Source organism: Ptychodera flava, chromosome 5 (assembly GCF_041260155.1).
Source record: "Ptychodera flava strain L36383 chromosome 5, AS_Pfla_20210202, whole genome shotgun sequence".
Classification (NCBI taxonomy): Eukaryota; Metazoa; Hemichordata; class Enteropneusta; family Ptychoderidae; genus Ptychodera; species Ptychodera flava.
In genome coordinates, this window is record NC_091932.1 from 1,339,728 (window position 1) to 1,367,067 (window position 27,340).

The window sequence follows — 27,340 nt, forward strand, 5'->3', positions numbered from 1 at the left end:
AGTCAGTGATTTACAGCTTTGTGGACGTCATCCAAAACAGTTTTTTTTCAAAGCAATATTTCTCATCAAAGATGACAAGCAAACCCCCTCATACTATATATTTTCAAAAAGCAGAGACTCTAAAGTTTACTATGGTAGCAGTAGTGTACTCGAAGGGTAGAGTGGGTGTACATTTGGGTTGAAAAACATCAATTTTGGTATTAATGATAAAAATTAATTTAAGTCAATAACTTGACGCCATTTTCTGAAGTGTAATATTTCACTTGAAAGAAGAGTATATTTAGAAAAAAACGACTGTTTTGCATTATTTATCCTCATTCTAAAATGGCGTTGGTTGAAAGACTGACACTCAAAAACAGTGATTAAAATTATGATTAGCATAATTAAAATGCCTCATTCAAAATGTAAGAAAGTTAATGCAAAACAAAATAGTCGTTTTGTTATATAGCATTTAAAGAACATAATGTGAAAATTTAAGAAAATTTGACCCAGTCAGAGTTGAGTGAAATTCTTTTGAAAGCTTGAAATTGGGAGAAGAAAAAAGCCATTTGCATAAATTAACACATCTTTATCACGCAACTTATGACTGCTTGACAAGCTAAAAGCCTAACCCAACCAATATTTTAATCTTGGGTTAACAAATTAATTAAAATTACATGAATATTTGCAAAAAAGTTATTTTTTAGTAAAATACGCTGCGTTGGGTGCAGCGCCCCCTTAAAAGCATACGTTTTTCAAGTGTCCAAAAATTGAGCTGTTATCGACTTTCTAAAGCTTGCAGAAATTTTTCCCAGTAGTTTCATAAACATAAGGCCAATGTCCCTGAAGCTACTACAGACATGGACACAAAATTAAGTATTTCCTGAATGTATGAAATTATCTCACTAAAGTCATCCTAGGGACTTGTATGCCAAATAGTAAAGCTGTCTGACCAGCAATTTTGAAAAATCAAGTCGGACCTAACAGTCGACAGAGCTCCGCTGTGTTATGTAAAGAATAACTTTTTGTGACACGTGTTGATGAAGGTGGATATCATTGATTGCTCATTTCAGGAGAGCCTGACCATAAATGGCAGAATTAGCTGCAAAAATACAAAATTGAAGATTTCATCATAATTTCAAAATATTACATGAAGATAAACCTTAGGAACCTGTATACGAAATATCAAAGCTATCAGATAAATAGTTTTTGAGAAACAAATTTGTTACCAAAAATGGCAAAAATTGCGCCAAAAAATACAAAATTGCAAATTTTATCATAATTTCAAAACATCATATTTAGTTCATCTGTAGGAGCCTGTATACCAAATATCAAAGCTATCAGACAAGCACTATTTGAGAAATAATTTTTTTGACCATAAATGGCAAAAATTGCCCCAAAAATACTTCAACATAATTTGAATATATCACATTTTGATCATTCCTATGAACCTGTATACCAAATATCAAAGCTGTCAGACAAGCGGCTTGGATGAAATAAATTTTTGACCAAAAATGACAAAAAATGAGGTACAATATGTGGTGTCATAAGGTGTCCCATCATACCATACATGAAGGCTGTAGCACTTGTGGTTACTGAGTTATAGCCAAATATGTATATTTGAGGTCAAAGGTCACCGAGGTCACGTGACATTTTGTCAAAAAAAATTGTTTTGCTAAGTTATCCCTATATACCAAAAATCAGACTCCAGCTCTATTGGCTCGCTCAAAATTAGATATGTGCATAATTAATGAGGTACAATATGTGGCGTCATAAGGTGTCCCATCATACCATATATGAAGGGTGTACCACTTGTGGTTACTGAGTAATGGACACATATGTATATTTCAGGTCAAAGGTCACTAAGGTCACGTGACATTTTGTCAAAATATCCGAGATATCTGCATGAACAGACGGACATGACCCAATCTATAAGCCCACTGGACTTCATCCACGGGGACTAAAAATTGTGTCACTACATCCTTTTTGCAATATGAGAAACTAAATTTTATTTTTCGTGGCCTTATACATGGGAGTCTATGGAGATCCGCCTTATACATGGGAGTCTATGGACGTGTAAACTAAAAATACGCAAATTTCAACATGATTTGCCCAAATTTGGGAAAGGTCACTCCTATGCACTTCCATACCAAGTTTCAAATCAATCGGACTTGTGGTTTCAGAGAAGAAGATTTTTTGACCAAAAATGGGAGAAAATTACAAAAAAATTCATGAAAAATAGCAAGTCCAAGATACTGACCCAAGATTTGCACAATCATTTCATGTCAGCCAAAAGTACTTACATGCTAATTTTTCATGTAATCTGCTCAGTGGTTATTGAGTTTTTTCAATTTTGACTGTTTTTACATTTTTTCACTTAATTTGCATATTTTGGCAATGACAACTTCATTTGAACAAAATCTCATCTACAGCCCATCATCCATGTACAAACCAAATATCAAGATGAAATGTACAGCGGTTTTGGAGTTTTTGATGTTGACGGACAGACATACAGACATACAGACATACAGACATACAGACACACAGACATACAGACATACAGACATACATACATACAGACATTTCCCTAGCCTATAAGAATAGCTTCCATTGCCATATATACATATGGCTATGGGAGCTAAAAAATTCCTTCAAAATACAAATTTGCATTTTTCATCACAATTTGAACAAATCTAAGTTGGGTCATCCCGAGGGACCTGTACACAAAATATCAAAGCTGTCTGACAAGAAGTAGATTTTTTACCAAAAACGCCTTTTGTGCGCTAATAATAATCATAATAATCATATTTTGCATCCACACAACAAATATCAAATCTGTAAGTACTGCGGTTCTCAAGATATTTGAGTGGACGGACATCCTCACAAACGGACATACATACATACAGACGCCGGACGCCGGACGGATACCCATCCCAATAGCTTCTATAGACTACAGTCTATAGGAGCTAATAAAACGATACTTTGACTGAAAGTGAGATGGTAACTAACTATGAGAATTTACGTATGCAACATTTTGTCATGATTTGAGTAACTTTCGTAAGAATTTTTCCCAAAAATTAACAAACCAAATTTCAAAGTGATCGGACAGTTGTTTGAAAATAAAATTTTTGACCAAATGTGAGTGAATTACCCCAAAATCTAATCATGTAAATTTTTCATCAGTTGTATACATCTGAATGAAATAATCCTTACGAGACCACGTACCAAATTTGACAGCCATTGGAAGAGCGGTTATAGAGAAAATGACGTTTTTACCAAAAATAACAAAACTACCTCAAAGACACAAAGGTCACATGTCTAAGTATCTTCCTCGGAGTATAATCAGTTTTAAAGTAGATTGATAAAACTCCATTTATTCTCATGAAAAGTCAGTAGTAATCACAGTGATTTCACGTTGGCAATAATGATAACTTTGCATGCAACATTTGCCTATCAACGGTAATAATACAATTGTAATCTTTACACGTGCTATAAATAAGATTGTCGATTCTTACTCATCCCTCAGACCTTGATTTGAAATATTTAAAAGCATTATTTCTCCCTTTTTTCAAAATCAACTCAGAAAAGCTGAGGCCCATCCGATACTGTATAACAAGCGCGTAAAGTGAGTACAGCAAATGAAGTATTTCTATATCATCACGACAGTAAATCCAAGGTAAGTAGGAACAGTTTTGAAAATTGCATCCATGGAAGGACTCAAAATAACCCAAAGTTCTGAAAATTACCCGACGATGGCGTTCATCGGGGACGTGTAAACCTGCAAATATCGACAGTTTTCATTCTGATTGTCTCTATGATTGTTTCTTTTTCGCACGAAAAAAGGTGTGTTTGAAATATTCCGGATTTTGCGCAAGTATCGAGCTATTACAGGAGTAACAAAATACGAGATTGTTGATCGGGAGAGGTATTCTTGTTGAGAAATTATCTGATATATACAGGTACTTATTTCTGTCTCTAGACATCTAATGGATGGGGTTCATCATAATATATAAATCTACACATTTGTCCGAATGCAGAGTCCATACTTTTGATCGTGTCTGGTGACACTACAACGTTTTTTTCTCGTCTTTCAAAATTTCTTATCCAAACATGTATTGTGAAATTATCAACCCACCAACGAAATTTACCATAAAACATCATCCTCCACCGATTTCCTGGAGGGTAAATCAGACTTGTCTCCTCCACGTGTATAAGACTTGGATATTTTTGAGCTAAGTAGTTGGGATATTTTAAAGAGTTGCAATTCCAACAGCGAGAATCGTACCTGCGATAGCCATCATAGTAGTAACGCAAAAACTCTGAATCCTTGCTGGCAAAGATAATACCTTTAGCAATGAAACCAGGTATTTCCCTGCCCATAACGCATTCGTAGTGTCTTAAATAGTCCAAAGGCTGCACAACAAAGATGTCCGGATCAAAGTAAACGCCGCCGAGTTCCATCAGTATGAGTAGACTAGCGACATCAGCTTGATGCCATTTCGGATTCAGAGTTAGGTTGAATACTTTTAATGGTGGCTCCCTATGATGGATCTCAAGTATTGGAACTTTTGCTCTAATTTCTTCCCAATATCGCCCTTCCGGTTCGCAGTCTGTGTGAAAGAGAATCCTTTCCGCTTTCATTACTTTGTATACGCTCAGTATACTGAGCAAATGGTAAAACTGAAAAGTATGATTACTAAACCAAATAAAATGTGCAATATTTGGTACTATTTCTTCTTTGTGAAACTTCGCTTCTCCCTGTCCGAAATACTCGATATCAACGAATTCAGAATGTTGCGTTTCAAGTGCAGCATTAGATGAATTCATGGAAGGTACCGAATGATCACTAATGGTCAACTTTGCAGTCCCATTGTTCGTAAGGTTGACTTCATTAGTTCCCGTAACGTTGTCATATCTGCTACCAGCACTTCGGTTACCTTGGAGATTTCGTAAGCCACTGAGTCTGGGTAAAGATCTTAAAAATCCCCATTGAGAGAAATTCAGAGACGCTCCAGTCAGCTTTACGACAGATCCAGTGTCATGGAAACCATAAAACAGGGCGGAAACTTTATAATCAATTTCATAAAACATGACAACGTAAGCTGCCAGGGCGATCAACATGAGTACCATTAATGTTGTCCATATCATTCTCCTATGAGAGGAGCTTTGCTGTGCAGACATAGAGTTTGTTGTGCTAGGTGATGTTGCCATGGCAACCATTCGTTGTACAGGATCATGTCATAAATTAAAACGGTCATCAGTGTATCTGCAAAGAAGACAGATATTAAAATATGGCTGGGATATCACTGAAAAGCTGAGTTCGAGCAAAATTCACTGAGAAGGAAACCAACACGATAACTGGTACAAATATTGTTATCCTTCATTGCAACATTTGTGAATATGCTCAATAGCGTCACATGTACTGCACGCTATTGGCTGAGGAGAATCCAGAACATGCATAGAGTCAAAGAAAACAGAAATACCTTGGAAAAGAGACAATAAATACAACTTTTTCAAAACCTATTTCTTTTCCATACTGTCTCATGGAACAATCTCGAAATTGGCGAAAACATCTGGCATAATGTCAATATCACTTAATATAGCCTGTAACATAGTGAACAAGTCCTAACGTCTCCTTTTAACACGATTGGAACTAATTTGGGGATAATTGGATGGTGAAGTAATGTCGATTTAATTTGCAAATGTAATCTCATATGCTTTTCTTTTCAAGTTACACACTTGTTTTCATGAGTAATTTTGTAATATTGCAACATTCAGCTATATGGCAACTAACACTTTTGAGAAATTTGAAAAATATGAAAATCCAATCATCCCAAATAAGTTCCAATCGTGGTTTTTACAAATGCATAAATGATACGTAAAATGCTAGCATCCTCCAGAAACATGAATGGCACAGTATGATTTCATGCCATGAGTTGAGGGCGCACCGTTTGATATTCTGTTGTATGGCTTGGAGCAATGATCAGGTGGTATAGATATTTCATACTGACGTTTACACAGAATTCACGGGAATGATTGGCGGCTTTTTCTCACGACATCACCGTGGTGATATAATTTTGTTTGTACCTGTCTCAGAGAAACATTTTCAATTTTCAGAATTTCGTCGCAGTTGAAAATTCAGGATTTGAGAAATTAAATGGTACTGACATATACGGCTAACAATTCATGTTTGATGCTCCACATCATCCAACAGAACATGACTTCTTGTAAAAACCTGGATATCACAATGAGAAAACAGTCTGAAAGAGGCTTGCGCCCTCATAAGCTCACTTACCATTCCAAAACCTTGGTTTATCCAAAGAATACTTTCATGGTAGATGGACGTCTATGGAAAGCCTCAGCTGACTTAAGTTTACAGATAGTAGTATATTGGGAGGTTACATAATTATTTTATAACTAAAGAAAATTGTTTATGTGCCGACACTATATTTTTATGTGCATCAGGCATTACTTCATATGCAAACATTAAGATGTTTATGTGCATAGAGTATTATTTTAAGTTAATTAGCTAGTATCTACAATATTATTTTATGAGCAAATGCTGTGTATTATGTGTTTAATTATTATTTAGTTTGGTTTGGTTTGCTACCGTAGACACATATTATAGTGTTTCAACATAAAATAATAGCTAATTAACTTAAAATATACTTTATACTCATAATATCGTAATGTTTGCAAATAAAATAATACTTTAGACATATTATTACAGACAGTGTTTGAACATAAAATAATAGCTTAAATTAACTTAAAATAATACTCTATGCACATAACATCTTAATATTTGCACATGAAGTAATGCCTGATGGACAAAAAATATAGTCTCGGCACATAAACAATTTTCTTTAGTTATAAAATAATTATGTAACTTCCCAATATACTACTATCTGTAAACTTAAGTCAGCTGAGGCTTTCCATAGACCTCATAGAAGCACCCTTGGCATCACTTTGGTCTTTTAAGTTTTTACATCCATATTGCACAATAAGTTCTGAAAGGGCATGTTGGTAGGTTTTGAGTTACCCTTACTCTAATAAAACATGATTGGTGGGGTGGATAGTTGTTGGGTGTGACAACGGCAGAAAGATTGCATAAAATATGATTTGATTTCCAGAAATGCACTGTAAGTTTTGCTTTTTGTTCATCATTTTTGAAAATTCCACAGAGAATTCAACAAAAGGGTACAATTACATGGTAAGTTTATACATAGACAGTAGAGGGAGAAGATCTCCCCTCTACTGTCTATGGTTGATACATGTATATGTATGGACGGTTGCTCTTCAATCGGATCAACTGGCTTGTTTATAACTTTAAAGGAAACACTACACCACTAACTAATTTTTAATTTCTCTGTCAGTAATAGCGTCAAAATGTCACTCGTGACTTTTTGGAGAGTCACTGCTGTTGCCTGATTTGAGACGGCAAGCAATTTTCAAAAGATATATTTTTCACAATATTTATAGAATATCAAGTCACTGATGCACTCCGGCTAATTGTACAGTCAGTAGGTGCGATATGATTAGGTTTATTAGCAACTGCGCATATATGTACATATGTGAACGAAGTCAGAAGTATGGCATTTTGTTTGTTAAAACATTGCTTTCCTATATGGGATTTCACAGCTAAATCACGATCCCCGAAATCTTACACATCCCACCCCAGCTATCAAATGGTCCATCCCTTGATAGAATCGATGTTTGCAGAGTCCTCATGAATGGTTAAACATTAACTGTGGACTACCAACACACTAAACAGGTCACCACGTAAGCCAGACATTTTTCAAATGACAACAGTTCTCTCAATGATACAGTGTCTACGACACTACGCCTAATACTGCCACTTCCTGTATCAATTTTCGAAGCCTCAATTACCTTTGGTAATTGTTCCTATTCCGTTCAAGATACAATACTGCAGGGCCAGGGGGCAACGTCATATATAATCACCCTAGTAATAGTAGCCCCGTACATGCCCCATACAATCATCAGTTGCACCGTTAGTGAAAAGGAAAAATTTACATGTAAAATTCAGCTTAACTTAACCTACCTTAATTAAAGTAAGTTTTTATGTCGCAATAAATGTCTGCTACGAAGCTGCCATCAAATTGATGTTATCGACAGCTATGCTGAGGGATTCACGATTGCTCAATCTTGTTCGACCGAGCGTGATGAGCCATCGAGCAATTCCGTGTGCGCATGCGCAATATTCGCGTGTCGAATGCCACTGTTACGGTGGAAGGTTGCCTTTCCGGATGGATGTAGCCGTGTATCGAACCACAACGCTTGTCGTTCGATACACAGTAAAATTACAGGATATCAGGAATTACAGAATCAGAAAGAGTCCAGTAATTACGGCATGTGGGTGGGTGGGAAAATCCCGGGTGGTCATCTTAAATGAGAAAACTGCGAAGATGAGGGTCATGTTTTTTTCCAAACTGCACGTGGGGGGGGGGGGGGGTTCACTTGATTTTCATAAGTATCCACTCTGTCGATAAACAGTTTCACCTATTCAGCCTAAGGCTGTATTGAACTTTGCAGCGCATATGTCTAGTTAGGCTGTGTTGAATTTTGCAGCGCATACTTCGTTATTTTCTGCAAATACTATCAACAACGACAACAATTGTACAACAACAAATTTACTGAGTCCAAATATATTTTTATTTTTCTTCATTTTTAAATATTTAGTCATCATCATCATCATCATCATCATCATCATCATCATCATCGGAGATCGAGGACCCTATGGCCAGACCATGATTTCCGCTCCGCTGACCCACGCAAAAATCTTAACGGGTAGCGCTAAGCTGTTGCCGTAAAGAGGCACGTGCTATACGACGATGCCCTAACGTAGAAATGCAAATTTGACAATTGTTGCCTTGCCAACACAGTCGATATGTATGTGTGGTCAGTCAGCATGTCGTCGACAAAGCAATTTATATTAGCAATTAGAATCTGAACTGTAAAGTTGCTGACTATTGATTCATATGATACAATGAAAATCCAGCTAATCTGTACTTCAATATTGTAAAGGGGAAAAAAAGAACTGGTTCAAAGTAACAATCATTAAAACATGTTTAATATTCAAAGAATTGCTGCCATTATTCATTATTCAAACTTCTTCAGGCAACACTGAAGGCGAACACAGAAAATTCGAATTTCAAAGGTTCTGATGTTTGTTGTATGTAGTATGCAGGCCGGCGGTCGTGAGTGCCGGAGCGCCCGCACACTACTGCTTCTTTCAGTCTAATTACTTCATTGACGATGAACCAAAGTTACAAAGTTTGGCTACTCCGCTTGCTGAAGATTGAGGATCCATGGTGTTGGATGCATGGTGAAGGATTCTTTTTGTGGGATGCATGGCATTGTGTCGAATGCATTGTTTGGGATTTATGGTGTAGAATACAGATATACTAACCTATGTCAGTCGGCACAGACACGATACTAGCATATTTAGAGACTGCAAATTTTTTCAGACAAACCATTGCATCATGTTTCGGATTACGAACTCAGACATGCCGGTTACTGCTGACCTAAGACTTCCCCAGGGCTTGCGATACAATTCTTAATTAACCAACACCAGTTTCGAATATCCTCGCTATTCGTACATCTTTACATAGAGAAGCATAACAAAAATCTCCAATTTCAGTGTTTCTCCTTATATATTGATACTTCTTATAAACATAAAACACCTCTGACCGAAGTAAAAATGCTGGCTTAAAAGCACGAATCCCTATTCTTGAAACAAGATAATAATATCATCATCAGGCTACAGAATGAAGAAAAGGCTCATATATCTCAGTTAGCGCAGTGTACTCTACACATTACATTAAGAATCAATGTCGCATTCTAAAAAACATGTTGTTTGTAGTTGAATATACAACTGAAAAGAATTCAATGAAAAATAATAAAATCATTGAAAGTACTAAACCAAGCCGAATGTTCATATGCAAATTGAGCGTAAGAGAATTGTGGATACAGGTCCGAGTATTAAAGGGACAAAGTCGGCCATTTTTCATGAATTTCGTTTGATGCAAGATACTACTTATATTGTTTGACATGTTGAAAGATACTGAATAAATGGGTGATCATGTATGTATTCGACCCTGGTTTAAGACACGATACGTGAAACCATCGCAAAAATGAATTTATGGTCATGACCATTAATTCATTTTCGCGATGGTTTCAGTTAATTTGTCAAAAACCGGGGTCAAATAAATGCATGGTCACCCATTTATTCAGTATCTTTCAACGTGTCAAACAATATAAGTAGTATCTTGCATCAAACAAAATTCATGAAAAATGGCCGACTTTGTCCCTTTAACCTCGAGGACTGTTGTTGTCATGATAAGGGCTAAAAGGGCACAATATCGAATGACAATTTACGAGGGAAATACGCACGTCAATGACATATTTCATGTTCAGTTCATGCTGGCCTGTGAAAACGGACTTCCTAATTTCCCCGATTTCAAAGGATGTAATTCTTTAAATTTTCTGTTTAAATAAACGTGAAATATTTCCAACAAAATTACTGATCACGTTACTTTACCGTTTTATTTAAAAAAACCCGGCTAAATTAAATTACAGGAATATAGTCGCCCCAGGGTAGAGCCATTGTCGAAGCGAAATGCGCGACGACAAAGAGCACCGTGTGGTGACGAATGTAATTTGAATGGTAAGCAGGGTGCGTTTTCATTTTCCAAAGAAAAGTTCCATGGCCATATCAATTGTCGCCATGGCAACCGTTGATTAGATACGTGCATCGACCAGACTGGTTTGTGCGCAAACGCAAATACTGTTATCGTTGTAAGCCTGGCTCAGCAAGTGAAAATCGGCCATGATTTGGCATCAGACGGCGACACGACTTGAAGGTTTATGACAATTTTCGTTAACAGTTATTATATTTCATCGTTGGATATGTCTGGTCGATCTGTTGGATATTAATGGATGCGACTTCGTCGGTAACAATGATGAATTTATTTCATGTTTCTATGTATTTGTCCTTGTCTACACAATTGCCAGGGCATTCATCTTCTTTTGAATAATCATCAGTACGTTTTCAAAGCTAGAAAAGGAATTCCTGGATTTTTCGTTTCATCTGTAAGTGATAGGATATAAGTAATTTTGAATCATGCCAGTTGATCAGTGATGTAAAAGCAATGGATGACCAACCTTTGAACCGACATGTCTTATGGACACATGAATCACCGTAAACGATGATACTGGAATGGGGAAAAACATTCAACGATCCACATTCTTGGACAATTTCGAGAGAATGCTTCATTTGAGTATTTCTGAACGACAAGAGTATGGAAAGGCGTGGATGAAAATGCTTGTTCAATGATGCATTCATTATACGGGGAATATGAAGAGCGCTGCTGTTTGCTATGAAAGGATGGCTACTGCATTCTATTTATGTGTACACTGGCAGTGCAGCCATATTGGTAGACGTAAAGGATATATGGATAGTGGAGCTGGCCAATATTGTCAGTCATTGTAAGAAACGTGACAGCTGAGGACGCTGAGGCAATTGCAGGTTTCAGTCTTTCCAAGGTTTATCACCGGTTTAACAGTGTTGCGTTCACAAGACACATCGGAAACAGCAAGGACACGAGCTTACTGTATTCTGTGACACAGTTCATCATGAACTACAGCAAGATTTGTCTTTTCTGAGATCCAACATAATATTTCAGGATTACTTTTACCTAAACAGTGTACAGCATAGCAAAGGATCGACATAACTAAATGTCAATGCTCACGAATATCCGGTAAGTAATAACATTATCAAAATTCATGAGATTTTATGGCTAAAATATAATGCTTCTTCGTCAATGCTCTGTTTGCGAACGCCACACCACTCGCTTTGTATGGTATCGTTTTACACTATGATGGCGATATCACATCTGTTTACTGTATGCATAATTTGACGAGGAATGTAAAATAGTACAATCGTGATTTCTCGCGACTGCATGTGCAACACATTCAAACAGCGCTAACCAAGTTGTTTTATTTATAAGATGATTTTGTTTTTCAAAGCTAGTTTTGAAAACAAAGAGCTGAATGAGTATGTCGATAATTGGTTTGATAATTCATATCAATGATACACATTGACTTATCGCAATTGACGTAAAATACTCACAGTAGTGCATCTGCATCTTATTGTCAAGATTGAAATCTTTAGAAATTGTAAAATAGTTGGTCGATTGATTTATCAAAAATTTACGGATTTATATGAAGTATTTTTATCCAATAAGATGATCCATTCTATACCTAACGGTTGTGACATATTGTCTTGTCATTTTTTCGTCCAATATCAAATAGCTTAGTGATCTGATCACCAGAGATACCAACCTGAATATTTTAATTTAGACGATCTGATACTTTAACTGTTAAAGGTCAAAGGTCACTCATGATTTTCCTGTTACGACTTTCTTGTCAAGACGTTATCACCAATATTGCTGATTTGACAGAATATGAATGAACTGTTGGTAAATCGGGTGTCATGTGACATCCTTAGGGAACTTCATTCAGATTGAAATGAAATCAGCTTGTCTTCAAAGTCAATGTCGTGTTCAGACAAGAAAATAATATTGGATTAATGAAGTGCGTTTTACATAATGCACAGATTCAAGTCGAAATATGAGAGCTTATAATAATCGGACCAAATGTAGCAGCGAGATAACGTCACTGTGGATAATTAAGTAATCAATTTTTTTAGAAATTTCAACATCTTTGAATTCCCCTAAGATATTTCGAAATAAGAATATTAGCTCGTCTGATGACTGCGGTTTTCATATTCCAAATAATTTTGTCATTTCCCGGTGTCACTGACGCTACGTATCTTCTTGTACCACGATGTCATATCCGTATCTAATTATCCTAATGTTCGTTCACTGTGTGTCGCCATTGCTTACCGTGTCTTTCTTCTATCTACAATCTGCCCACTTCTTTACATAAATGATTAATGCACACAGCCGTGTTGCACTGCCATCAATAACATTCTGTAATACACAGACTTTGATTTATATGCCTACTTTGAGTTCCAGCGCTGCCTACAACCATCGTGGCTGAGAGTCATCTTGTAACTGATACACTGAATAGAGCCCTGAATATGTATGAAATATTTTTCCTATGCCTCATATTGGATTAATTACACGCTTGTTTTATCACAGGAATTGCGCTCAGTGGAAACAGCCGCGTGCAGCTGGTATAACTAAGGCCGTGTCCTCTCAATAAAGAACGCTCACTAATTTTTCTAGGCAGCACAGCGCATGACCTTAGCAATGGTATGTTTTCGGTTTTAGATAACATAGCCATTCAGGTGCCAAATGACATCTAGGCTTCGCAAATTGCATAGGAAATGCCACAGACAATATTACGAGATTCGATATAACCACACTTCTCATGCAAATTCTGAACAAAGGATCTTAAAACAAGCGTTAAAAATGGTTATGCCAAAATTTGTGAGAAAGTGATACTTTATTAATAAGACATTTCTTTGATGAGTTGTATTCACATATTTAAATATATTTAAATATCATCGTATCGGATCGGATCAATTTTGCAATCTGTTATTGAAATGGAAATGTTGTACCGTACTCATAAAAATTACTGAACACGCCCCTCTATAGTGTTCATTAAATGGCAAAGTATTATCTAACGCCCAGACAACTAAAACACTGCTGTGGTAGATGTCTTAGCCTAACCTTACCCCGGGGGAACGTTACAGACGTGAAGCTTTAAAAGGACATATATATTTCAAACAAACCTTTACTCGAAAATTCAGTTGAACTACTTTCCGTTTGCGTTCAGTGTCAACAAATCAGCCAGTTATCCCACATTAATATTTGTTGTTATTGATTGAGAAGTGTAGATGTATTGATTTCTTGACTGTGCAGAACGATATTGGCGGAAAAGGTAAACAAACAAACACATTGAATATCTGTGTACATCAAATGAAATCGTTAAGGAGATGTTATTTGAATAGATGCTATTTGCCATTATCTCTTCAATATTTTCAATGCTATAAGTGATTGATATTGGAAGTCATCAAATCCTGGTTGTACTTGAGAAACAAATATAATAGTAAGGTCGATGTGTCTTCATTACAATCAACGATATATTTACTAGTCAAACACCTCGGGGTGACATTACAAGATGTCCATGAGAGTATAATTATTAATTATATATGTCCCACTTCAGACGTTAATTTAGAAAAAACAAGATTTTAACAACGGAAATGTAAAAACAGTCTGACCCCAGTCCATATGCACATCATAGTCCATACACAAAAATTGTGCAATCAAGATTGGTAAGGGATATCCAATAAAGCCGATATCACAATGATATCGGTGTTTGCCAAGGGCCATTTAACTCCAATGTGACGCCATATTTCTCATACAGAGGTTGCTCAGCATTATGTATCAAAACGATTGTGACACCCGTCATGTGGCTCTGCCGTGTCTCTGTTTTAACGATCCTTAAACTATTTTAATGCTCCTATACATCCGTATACTCATATCATTATATTCAGGAACTACGATTTAATAATTTGTGGCAAAATACCATGAAATGTGAATGTTATGCAGGTTATCGGGCACTTGATATCCAGCATCAATGCCTGACAGTAATCTGACTAATATTGGAGGTTAAATGATCTTAATTAGTCATTCTTGAGAGATATTATCTGTATAATAATTGGGTAAATCAGTCTTAGGGAGCGTTCAGTTATTAAGGCCGGGGTGGGCTGGCAAATTCTTCCTGCGCATCAGTCAAAATATGTGAACCCCCCCTACCCTTTGCACCAAAAAATTGATGACCCTTCCTTTTAAGATGACAAAATTTCATGACTCCACCCCCACATTGCTTGAGTAAAGCTGCACACACAAACATCTCTGGAGGGGGGGGGACGATACAATCCAAAAAGAGATTCTCAGATTATTTTCAAATGACCCTCCTTACAAACTCACAAGGTGTAAATGTTCAAATTTCCCCTTCTGACTCGCTATAATTTTGAAATTACTTCTCAAAGGGCTTGGACAGAAATTACAGGTGGACCGCAATATTTTTGCGCAAGCGTGCACACGTGTGTACAAAATTTTGATATTTGGATTTAATTGATAATCAGCTGTTGATAATGATGATTTACTATACATAGTAGTCTATGAGAAAACTATGTAATACTTTTTCAATAAAAAACTATATCTATGCATTTATAAATATTTGATAATTGACATAAATGTACTTAATTGGAATAGGGTTGTTACACTAGTATGTGGACATAAAATTTGAGTTTAGAATTGCACCAAAAATGTTCATCCACTATACATGGGAGTCTATGATGAAATTGTGAATAATTTTTTTCCAATGAAAAACTTGCTTTACTTGTGCATATACAGACGTTGAATAATTAACATAATTGTACTTGATTAGAATATGATGGTTAAAGTTGCATATCATGTGTACAAGAAATCTGATTTTGGAATTTCACCAAAAACGTTCATCCACTATATATGGAAGTCTATGAGGAAACAATGAATGATTTTTTTCCAATACAAAAGTAGGTAAACCTGTGTATTAAAGTACTCTCGATTATTAATATTAATGTACTTGATTAGACTAGGGTGGTTACAAATGGATATGTGTGTAAGAAATTTGATTTTAGAATTTCACTGTAATGTTGATTCACTGTACATGGTAGTCAATGAGGAAACTATGAATAATTGTTTTCCAATACAAAGCTATTTAAATCTGTGTATTTATGGACGTTTGATAATTTATTTTAAAGTACTCAGTTAGACTAGAATGGTTAAAGGTTGATATGTGTGCAAGAAATTGGATTTTGAAATTTCACCGAAATGTTGATTCACTATACATTGGACTCTATAAAAAAAACTATGAACAGGGGGCCTAATTTTTTACAATGCTAAACTAGATTAATTTGTGATTTTATAGGTGTTTGACAGTTGATACAAATGTACTTGATTCAAATAGGGTATTTCAAAGTTCTGATGTGGACAACAATTATGATATTGGAATTTCACTTAAAAGTATAATTTCACTTTTCATGGTACTAGTAGTCTACAGGTAACTGTTAAATATTTTCCCTGACAAAACTTGCTATACCTCTAATATGTAAGTAATAAGAATTGTTCATTGCCCTCAGTGAGCTCGATTTACAATAAGACAAGCTTCAGAGTTTCCAAGTCAAGATGTTCATGTGATAGATAATTATACTTTTGTTCAGATTTACAGTTAAATAACTTCAGAGAATGAAATCATGCAGCGAATCATTTTTATCTCCCAGAATTCTTCTGAAAACTGAAACTGCTTTTGGACGGGACGGATACTTATGAAAATTAAGTGACCCCCTCCTCTGAGCTGTTTGAAAAACACATGACCCCCTCTGCAGTTTTCAAATGTAAGGTGACCCCCCCTGGATTTTGCCGGCCCAACCCCGGCTGTAATAACTGAACGCTCCCTGAAGTATGCGAGAGACAATGCTAGCCATGAACAAATATCTTTTACCATTGAAATTAACACAACAAAATTAATTTTAATGCCATATGCCATATTTGTGAGGTACTGACACATACCCAAAGTCGTAAAGCCATATTGACGCTGAACTGCTGAACGCCGCTGGTTCTCAAAGACAACCATGTTTTTAGAGTCTAAAGATTATGTTTTACTTAATCGTTATATTAGCATTGTCACATTAGCATCGCCATATTAGCATCATCATATTAGCATCGTTATATTAGCATCGCCATATTAGCATTGTTATATTAGCATCGCCATATTGACATCGCCATATTAGCATCGCCATATTAGCATCGTTATATTAGCGTCGTTATATTAGTATCGTTATATTAGCATCGCCATATTGACATCGCCAGATTAGCATCGCCATATTAGCATCGCCATATTAGCATCGTTATATTAGCATCGTTATATTAGCATCGCCATATTGACATCGCCATATTAGCATCGCCAATCTTCAATTTACTTTCAATGTTGAACATAGAGAAAATAAGTAAAAGTAACTCACAGTGAAACGAAATGGAAATTACGGTAGACGTGACGTACTTAAAACCATGTCAACGTCGTATCTATTTGAATTCAACGCAATATTGATTCACCTGGAGATTCCATTGACAATCGCCATGGAAACATGATAGTTACACAAAACGATATTTCCCTATTTTTAACATCAGGTCAAGTGGTGACTAGGAATACAATATTAATACATAATACTTACCTCTGTTATACTATACTTTGAAAGAATTGTATTTTCGCGCTCTATGAATTAATTTCAATTTGAATTGACAAATAGTCGAAAATAAACGAAGTCAAAATATCTTTACGCGTAATACGAAATAATTCAATTGAAATTAGTATCGCTGGTTTGAATGAGTTCTTAACGACAGGAAATCTTTGACAGGTTTACTTCTTTGTTAGCGTTTATTATCTCTTGTTAGTGGTCTACATAATAGCTGACTAGTAAATCAAGGAATATCGCTGCCGAGTCAATTAATTTATTCAGACAGAGCAGCATTTAAGTTTACTGAATGGCTGGTTTCTTAATCACCATTTCCGTAACGGCATCAATTACTCTTCCATGTCGGGGAAGCATACTTTTACGTAGGAAACACAAAAGGAGCAATACGAGCCCAATAATTGACCAATTTTGACCTTTGTGATAAATGTTATCAAACATGTACTGCTTCGACAGAATTTTTATTTGTCATCGAAATTTGACGCACTTTTATGGACCTTTTTGTAAAGATGGCAGTGTTTGTGCAACGATAGTTAGATAAAAACAAAAAATGTTGCAATTTGTGTAGATTGAACTGTCATATTGTGTAGATTGAACTGTCTCTTACTGTGATATAACTGCTTGCAGTAAGCAAGCTCACGAAAACATAAATCAGTAACACTCAATTATGAAGGTATACGTCACACATGTTTAATGCAACGATTTGAAAAGTAGGGCGCTTGTATGAATCTGATGAATTGAAGCTATTTGAGAGCTAAATGGAACGCCTTGACCAATTTACAGCAAATCACAGACCATGCTCAATTCAAGCAGACACTGAGGTGCTTTAATTTGTCAGTTCCTATAGAAACCATACTGACATCACGGTAAATTGAATTAAAAAGATTCAAGTTGAAATTGTGACCTTGAATCATAAATGAATATCGACAAGTAGGTGAACTCCTTAATGATCATGTAGGACTTCAGATATTTTAGGGTTTTTCATTGCTTAAAGCTAGATCTATTGTTTCTTCTTCTTTGACAGATACCAAAGCCATCCCCCCCACACACACACACACACACACATACACACACACACATACACACACACACACACACACACACATATATATATATATATATATATATATATATATATATATATATATATATATATATATATATATATATATATATATATAACAAAATACGTTGACTAGTAGAACCTTCAAGTCGTATTGTTCCAAAGTCTTCCTTACTTTCAATCCCAAAGAAAACTTGTTTAAAGCAACGTTTCGATGTGGCCAGCACACCTTCATCAGGCTGAGCAGTTGACGCAATGGACAGAAACAAAACTTACTACAATACGCATGTCCGAGATAAACAAAAGAAGAGTAATCACATGACGAAACGAGCGGGAAATGAAAACAAGGCAAGGGAAATTAGTTTTGAATTCCTGCGGGGTCACATTCATTTAGTCCTTGAGGATGTGTCGTTCCCATTTTCTGTATCCACAAGCTTTCCTATTGTTTCATTGTTTACGTGTTGGGATTAGGTAAACGACAGTTGATCGTTGCATTATCACATAAAGAGTGCCCTGACTTTCTGAAGTGAGGTACAACATACGAGTATCTATCTTTTCTGTTCGTTTTGAGATTGGAACGATGTCCGTTCATTTTCCGATGGAAAGGTTGTGTGGTCTGGCCAATATACTGAATATTACAGGTACGGCATGTTAGGGCGTATACGACGTTGGTAGATTTACAATTTACATTATCTTTAATGCGAAAAGATTTCTTTGTTTACCGTGGATTGAACAAATTTCGTATTTTGCATCAGAGCGCAGCTAGCACACCTTGCGGTGTAGCAAGGTTTGCATCCCCAGATGACCTGTTCTGACTTTGCATGTTTAAGTTTGTTCTAGTGTAGAATGCTACCAATAGTGGCTGGTTTACGATACGCAATAATGGGTGGTTTGGGCATCACCTGTTTCATACGCGTCGATGAGTGGAGGATGATTTGGTTTTCAGCGCTGATTGCCTTGAGATTAGGTTGACGTGGATCGTACGTAGTAGCCCATGGTACTCGTTCCGTTTGTATTTTCTCTTTGTATTTCAGTAAATCGGAACGTGTTGGAAAGAAGCACGAGCGATCTGTGATTTTATGAGTTTTCCGAATAACCACATTTTCTGAGATAACTAGAAAATTCTGAGATCCTTTTATCACTCCATTCCGGTTTACTGCAAATGCGACGAATTCGTAGTGCTACTGAGTAAACGATCGACTTGAAAATATGAGGTGGATGGCAGCTCCATGGGGGCAAGTAGCAGTGAGATGCAATAGGCTTACTGTAAAGATCAGTTTCTAATTTATGGTTGTGCAGGTGAATCTTAACATCGAGAAATGGAACTGAAGAAGAACTGATTTCACAGGTGAATTTCATTTTTGGATGACGACTGTTAAGGCGATCTATGAAGATGTGTAAATCCTCCTCATCTAATGTAGACAAGGCATCAAGATCATAGATGAAGCGATCTGTTATTTCTGGGTGGTTTGGAGTTGTAAAATAGTATTTGCGCATCCACCAGCTCAATACATGTATATATATATTTTTTTTTTATTTAGTCCATCATCCAACGGGTGCTAGCCCATTTACAGGATGAGGTACCCATATATTAGCATATGATACTGCGAACGGCGTACCCATAGACGTACCTGAGATTTGTTTGAAATGATGCCCATTGAATTGGAAACGGTTACTCTCCAGGACAAAACGGGCTGGTGAAGTGATCATTTCTATGTGGTTGTGGTCGGTGTTAGTGCACGTACGTACGGCTTCTTCTATTGCCATGATGCCTTCATCAATGTCAATGTTTGGATAAAGAGCAACTACATCGAGGGTCAATATGTGTTTGAACGGAACACTATAGGTAAAAATTGCGAGACTGGAGCGAGAAAGTGACGCTTTCTCGCAATTGGTGAGAATCTCTTGTTATTCTCACCGCTGTCGGTGAGAATTTTTTAATTCTCACCGGTGAGCTGCGAGAAATGTACTCCTTGGTGAGAATAAAGTATGATAACAGATTCTCACCGATGAGACTGGAAAATCTCACCAAGCACGGTGAGAATGGTAATTTTCACGGAGAGAATGTATCTGGCGAGAATCAAGCAGACTCGCTGTTCACTAGTGAGAATTAACAAGACTCATCATTCACTGGTGAGAATCAAGCAGACTCGCCGTTCATAGGTGGGAATCAACCCAACTCGCTGTTCACTGGTGAACAGAGAACAGCGAGTCTGGCTGATTCTCACCAGTGAATGGTGAGTCTGCTTGATTCTCACCAGTGAATGGTGAGTGTAGGTGCCATTTCTGCGTACTGCAGTGGTGACATCTTCTGACGAAAACTACCCAGTTGTGACTCTGTTGCTAATTGAGTTAGTCCTCTATGATAATAAATTAAATAATCTGACCTTAATATCTTCAAAGGACACACAGTATTCAATTCAGTCGTTACTTATTTTCTCTTTTATTTCTGCTAGGCTGGCTCAGTCTGTTTATATAGGTTCTGGGTCAGCACTGCTCTGGACTAACACATTAACTAAAAGGAACAATAAATATTAGGAAATACATGCACAGTGACAGTAGAAAAAAACTTACAATCAGCACCGAAATGCATATGAAGATGTTCATAATATTCAAATAATTGTTCCATTGTACATGTCCATTTTGTACATCAAAGACTAAAAAATGTCCCACTGTTCATGCAAAAACCAAAAAAATTCATTTCAAATAGACAATATTGTCAAATGTGCTCCGACGCCAAAATAAGAAACAAAAAAAATTTAGAATGAGATTGAGAAGTACACACACAACAATCTCTATTGCTGATACAGAATGTTTCCAGCCTGGTCCATTTCAAAATGCATGACTTCATAATTCCTGTATCAAAATACCGGTACACAACTGAAAACAGCTTAGGGACTGGTCAGTTTCTTCGGCCTGGGGGGGGGGGGCCCGGTGGATTATTTTTTGCCGACGTCAAAAAGTGGCTGACCCCCCCTATTCCAAATTTTGAAAACAGGGTGACCCCCCCTATTTCAAATTTCTAAAACAGGGTGACCCCCCGGGCGCGACAAAGGTAAAACAAAAGATGGACATAAATCATATATATATATATATTATATTTTACATTTTACATATATTTATATTTCAATTAGTCATTCTATGTTTTAGTGAAATTGTTGACATGTCAGTTGTAAGATAGGAATTTCAAAGTGTCAATCTTAAAGTTTAAATACAGTACATTTTGAATGAGCTGTATTTTGAATGAGCTGTGAATGTATTTCACACTTTCTCTGCTTAACCAGATGTCCTGAACTGTTGTAAAGAAATGGATGTCGATCATTAATATCAAAGAGGAAAAAGCAGTGAATCAAAAACTTTGATGGGTGTTAAGACTTGCCAACCATCCAATTAAATCTACTGAGGAGCCATAGAGAGCTTTTTTAGCCAAATCTGATGTGTACAGTGTCTGAGAGGACCTTTTCTTGTGTAACGTTGAACCATAAAAGCACAGCTAATAATGACAAAAACTGCCTTTTTTAACTGTTATTTAAAAGCATCTTTATACAGAAAACCTATGAAACAAAGGAAAATAATTGCATCAATGAGAAGGAAAGATATCTTGTCATTTTTCTATCTCTAAAATAAGTCACTGTATCAAATATATATTGTGAAATATTTGTGCATGTTGCTTTCTCATACTGAATTCTCACAGAGAGAACAGAAAAGTATCAGGAATTTGTCATCCTTTTCATATGAAATGCAGATTTCATAATGGTACACTTTCACTTAGCAAACATCAAGATATCTCTGAAAGTATGGCGCCCGAAGGGCGCGCCAAAAAATATGAAACATCCTGATATCTCTGATATATATACCTTGTATATTAAAGTCATGCACCTGAAGGGCATGCTGAAAGATGTATGATATTAGTCCTTTGTGCCCTGTGGGCACAAAGTACTAATGTGATGACGCGGCCTCTATTGTTGCATACAGTGGGCCGTATGCTGTGGACGCAGGTATCTCAGAAACGCTTCAGTAACTTTTTCTGAAATTTGGTCTGGTGGTCACTTGGACATGTATCTCAAACGGTCTTTTTTCTTTTTTTGATTGAATCATTTTAAAGTCACTTTTTTAGCTTTTTTCTGAAAACCACTATTTTCAATTTTTCCTCAAAATCACTGATTTGATTATTGTGATATTTGGCATGGGTGTTCGTATAGTTGCAATGCCGTCAGAAATGTTCAAAATTTGGTGATACATGCCTTGTATTATTTTTAAACAATATTTTTATCCATTTTTATTTTATATTTACTTGATTTTGCCTCGCTTTCGTTAAAGCTACCGTTTGCGCATGCGCACAATTCTAGGACAATTCTGAGTTGAAGAATCGAATCGGACGCCATCTTGTTTCTTGGTGTGGGTACATTTTTTACGTCGTGAACGTTTCACTGTGTCTTTCAATATGTTCTATAGTTATGAGGTTGACAGTGATGCACTTTTGCGGCTGTCGTGTATTATTTGGTACGAAAGGCGCCTTTGATCGACTGAAGAATGATGGCCTCCGTAGGCGATAAACACCGGTACCGGCAGGCATATCAGTTCTACTGAGGAAGCAATCCACTGGCCCGTATAGGTCAGCGGCTCACTTAGGGGAGAACCACATGATTTGCGGGGGGGGGGGTATGGAGGATTTTGAGGAAAAAAAATGTCACCAGGTCAAATAAAAGAAAAAAATTAAGCCTGTTAATGGCTTGAGAAAAAAAAATTCTCATAACAGACAGAAATAAAAAAGGAATTGTCACAATGCAGTTGAAATGAGCAAAATTTTGGAAACTTCATCCTCATGTATTCTTTGCTGGCATGCTGCCATAGGCAGCGCAAATGTTTTTACCACAAGCAATTCTTATGGGTTTTTTTTTCAGCGCTTACGATATAAGCATTCACTACTTTACACCTCAGTGCACTCGATGTTTCCCTTCCCTTTTCTGACCCAAGAAATCATATTTCAGGATTTCCGTTGCAATATCTCAATGGTATAGGCAATATCTAGATGGTACTATTTGACTTCTGTAAATTGTGAATATTTAAAACACAAGACAGGAGTCAATAAACTAGTGTTAAAACCAATACATTATTCTCTCAATATAAATATGTTAGAAAGATTACAAGTTGACAATGAAAAATTGAGGAACAACAAATATAAAGAAATACAATGTGTGAGCCTTGTTTCTCTGACCACAAAAGATAACATCCCCCCCCCCTGACAACTTAAAAGGAATTGACTATTTTAAAGAAAAGCAGGTATAGTACTGATCACAGTTGATTTGCCAAAAAAGTGTTCTACAATTGAAAGTTGTATATATACTAGACTTTCCATTTTGTTTTCATTTGTTGGAATGTAAAATGAATACATAAAACCATCCTGTGATATATGAAACAGTGGCTGAAATTTGAAAATTCACTGCTACTCCATTTGAAAAAAAATTGATGCAGGTCTGACAGTAGAAAAAAAAAAATGCTGTCTCTCTGACAAAAAAAGTTCCTGCATAACCCCCCCCCCGAAATCAAATGGGTCTCCCTTAATATGCGCATGCGCTTATAACAAGTTAGCATTGTCTTTGAAAAATCAAACCGACGCCATCTTGTTTCTCGCGTCTGGTGCGAATCTTGACGTTTTTTGGGGTTTTTAGCGTGTATTTGATTCTGTTTTGTAAATATGAAGTTCACAGTATGGTACTTTTGTTGCTGTCATGTATTTTTTTGGCACGAAACGCTCCTTCCATAGACTGAAGAATGGTGGCCTCCGTACACGGTACTCCCTAGCCCTGCGTACGATGCTGTGTGTTCGGCTACAGCTAATCGCCCCGCTCACCACAGCCCTGCAAAGACCCGTACGTAGAGTTGGTGACTTCAAATCCATTTTGGGACTTGACGTAAAAAGCCAAATTACTGCCGAAATTCAGCGTTCTTGGGCCCAAGTCGTATCCCTGCCTACCTCAGCTACTCGATCGCTTCCAAAAATGCCAGTCTTTTATTCTTTTTTCGTAAATAACCGTCGATGTCGGCAACTCTCTCGCTAGCCCTGCGTACGTACGCAGTGTACGCTGTGCATTCCCTGTGTGCGTTCCTAACACACAGCGAGAGTTGCCGACATCGACGGTTATTTACGAAAAAAGAATAAAAGACTGGCATTTTTGGAAGCGATCGAGTAGCTGAGGTAGGCAGGGATACGACTTAGGCCCAAGAACGCTGAATTTCGGCAGTAATTTGGCTTTTTACGTCAAGTCCAAAAATGGATTTGAAGTCACCAACTCTACGTACGGGTCTTTGCAGGGCTGTGGTGAGCGGGGCTATTAGCTGTAGCGGAACACACAGCATCGTACGCAGGGCTAGGTACTCCCCATGCCCAGTACCATTGCTTCAGCGAGGCAATCCCACCGGCGGCCCGTACTAATAGCTGGGTGAGAGCGAGGGAACGCTCTGTCCTTCTACCTCCATGTCATAACAAACTAGCGTCGTTTTATGTTGATGTACTGTCCTTTCGACATAGCGATAACTTTTAGTTTTCTGTTGCTTATTTTGGGTAATTTCGACAGTTGTGCATTGATTTTGATATCATTGTTGACTCCGATCGCTAAAGACAGTCTGAGTGTGTGCTTGCTGCGAATCCGTAGCCTCGACCACTCGGGTAGGTTGGTCAGCCACTCCCAGCAGAACACGTCAAGGAGTGGCAGGGCTCGTTTTCGCAGCATAGTGTGTGCATGCTTATGTTGACCTAGCCCTGCGTACGATGCTGTGTGTTCCGCTACAGCTATTAAATCGCCCCGCTCACCACAGCCCTGCAAAGACCCGTACGTAGGGTGAGCGGGGCGATTAGCTGTAGCGGAACACACAGCATCGTACGCAGGGATGTTGACCGATTTACTAAGGAAGTACGCGCACTTCAGAATCACAGCATAATCCGACATGGTATAAATTTGGCATGATCATCAGATCATACATGATCCGAGATTGCACTTCAGCAAGGTCACGATAACTAATGTTGTTTGTTTCACTGTCGTTTAATACCTATATTTCAGCAAGGTCACGATAACTAATGTTGTTTGTTTCACTGTCGTTTAATACCTATATTTCCACTAAAAGACCATTAGAATTTCATCCTTGCTACTTTGAAATCGTGCACTGGCATGCATGTAGTTGTCAACATCACTATACTTGAATGTAGTAGACTCTTACTATGAATATATCGACTGTCACTGCATATTGCATATGTGTGGAAGTCACTCCATATCATATCAAAAAATGTAGTATTGCGACGTTTGAGCTGCCAGAAGCCAGAATTTACAGTTTACGAGAAAGTTATCTTACATGTAAAACTCAGTTCTACTGTGAACAAAATGCAAGCTATGTTGTATAACTATCGTGAATAGCATAATATTTTGTACCTATCACCGTGTCAGAAAATCAGAAGGAAACAACCAGTCAGACAAACTGTGGTCAGGATGATACTGTCCAATTTTAATATTTGTCTCTCGGCACACACCAGATACTCATGACTGTAAAACAACATTTCCATATAATTGTATATTCAGTTTTTATATTTAATTTGCTTTTCACCATATTGTATGTCCTTCCCTGTACTACATAATTCAAAATTAAATATTGTCTTTGGCCTATACATACTTGAGGGTAAGCTTATTTAGTCTCACACATTAAAGATGCACTGTTGACCTACAGAGTCCAAACTTTTTATCATTGTATTGTAGATAGGTGTACACTCCAAATACTAAGTACAAGTGTGGTGAGTGTAACAAGCAAATGTTTTTTAGTCAATGGCCCAAATTTATTTTCTATACGATGGACAATAAATACATGTGTAATCAATGCCAACAGTCCAGTTTAAGTAATTTGGTTTAGATTAGCCATTGGCTAAATTTTCTCCCCTTCTGTATTATATAAGTTCACCGTTTCCTGTTTTAAATATTGTTGATCCTATTGAGTCCCATCTCTAATTCTTAATTCACTTTTATATCAGGGTTGTCGATACTTAGAATCCACACTTGAACTTATGCTGGAGCAGTAACCAACCAGTTCAAATAACTTTCATTTATGTCCAAACAATTTGACTTTTTGCCAAATTTCACATTTATGGCAAATAATAAACAGCAAGGAGATACAAAGGACGTTGGTGCCCCCGGGCCCCATGTATTAAAGTAATGAGCTTAAAGAGCACGCTGAAAAATATTGAACATACAGATATCTCTGATGTATGTATGCTTGATATGTTAAAGTTGGGCGTGCTGAAAAATATGACTGATTATTAAAGTTACGCGCCCGAAGGGCGCGCCGAAAAATACAACTGAATGATGAATTTTGTGGCTGACACTAGCATTTTAGGCAATGATGAGCCTGTGTCAAAATTCAAAAACACACTGACCCCCCCCCATTGGGCATTTCAAAAACATGGTGACCCCCCCTATCACCAAAGTCAAAAACAGGGTGACCCCCCCCCCCCATGAATCCACCGGCCCCCCCCAGGCTGAAGAAACTGACCAGTCCCTTAAAGCTTACCAATATAATTAAAGCCACCAGGCGGTTGAGGTTTCATTCCATTTGTTGGTTCAGCATCATTCAAACAAAACCTAGAAACTAATCAGCTCTCTGAACAAAGTTGCCACATCACACCATGCTTTCGCATGCCCAGCTTTCAATTACCTCCCGCTGTTATGTAATTGATTGAGGTCATAACCTCAAAGACGATGGCATCAAAGGAGACGCACTCCCGGCCTCTAGAGGGCCATATACAAATTTCTTAGAAGGTATAAACAAAGTTGAATTTAGAGAGCAAAGAAAAATAGCTGTACCAGCTTGAAATGTACCAAAAGGAAATAAGGCAATTTGGCTGTAACAGTGAGTCTGGTTGATTCTCACCGATAAACAGCGAGTCTGCTTGATTCTCACCAGTGAATGGTGAGTCTGCTTGATTCTCACCAGTGAATGATAAGTATTATACATTCTCACCGTGCTTGGTG

The 27,340-nt window shown here is 37.1% G+C and overlaps 2 protein-coding genes across 3 annotated transcripts in view; one reads left to right on the plus strand and one right to left on the minus strand.

Moving 5' to 3' along the window:
* Window positions 1-3,333: 3,333 nt before the first annotated feature.
* LOC139132745 (uncharacterized) lies at window positions 3,334-8,189 on the minus strand. Of its 2 annotated transcripts, XM_070699011.1 has the most exons (3): window positions 8,039-8,178; window positions 6,275-6,986; window positions 3,334-5,245 (listed from the first exon to the last, which is right to left on the minus strand). In XM_070699011.1, exon 3 carries the CDS (start codon window positions 5,197-5,199, stop codon window positions 3,955-3,957), a length of 1,245 nt encoding a protein of 414 aa, XP_070555112.1. In that variant the 5' UTR covers window positions 5,200-5,245; window positions 6,275-6,986; window positions 8,039-8,178; the 3' UTR covers window positions 3,334-3,954. The 2 variants fall into 2 exon arrangements, with proteins under 2 accessions (XP_070555112.1, XP_070555113.1); XM_070699012.1 differs by lacking the exon at window positions 6,275-6,986 and having other exon boundaries at window positions 8,039-8,189.
* A 2,594-nt stretch (window positions 8,190-10,783) lies between these two features.
* The window catches only part of LOC139132408 (uncharacterized), a 32,201-nt gene continuing 15,644 nt past the window's right edge, over window positions 10,784-27,340 (plus strand). The window contains exon 1 of the mRNA XM_070698753.1: window positions 10,784-11,756. The gene's annotated coding sequence lies outside the window, so the exon portion shown is untranslated. The remainder of the gene's footprint in view (window positions 11,757-27,340) is intronic.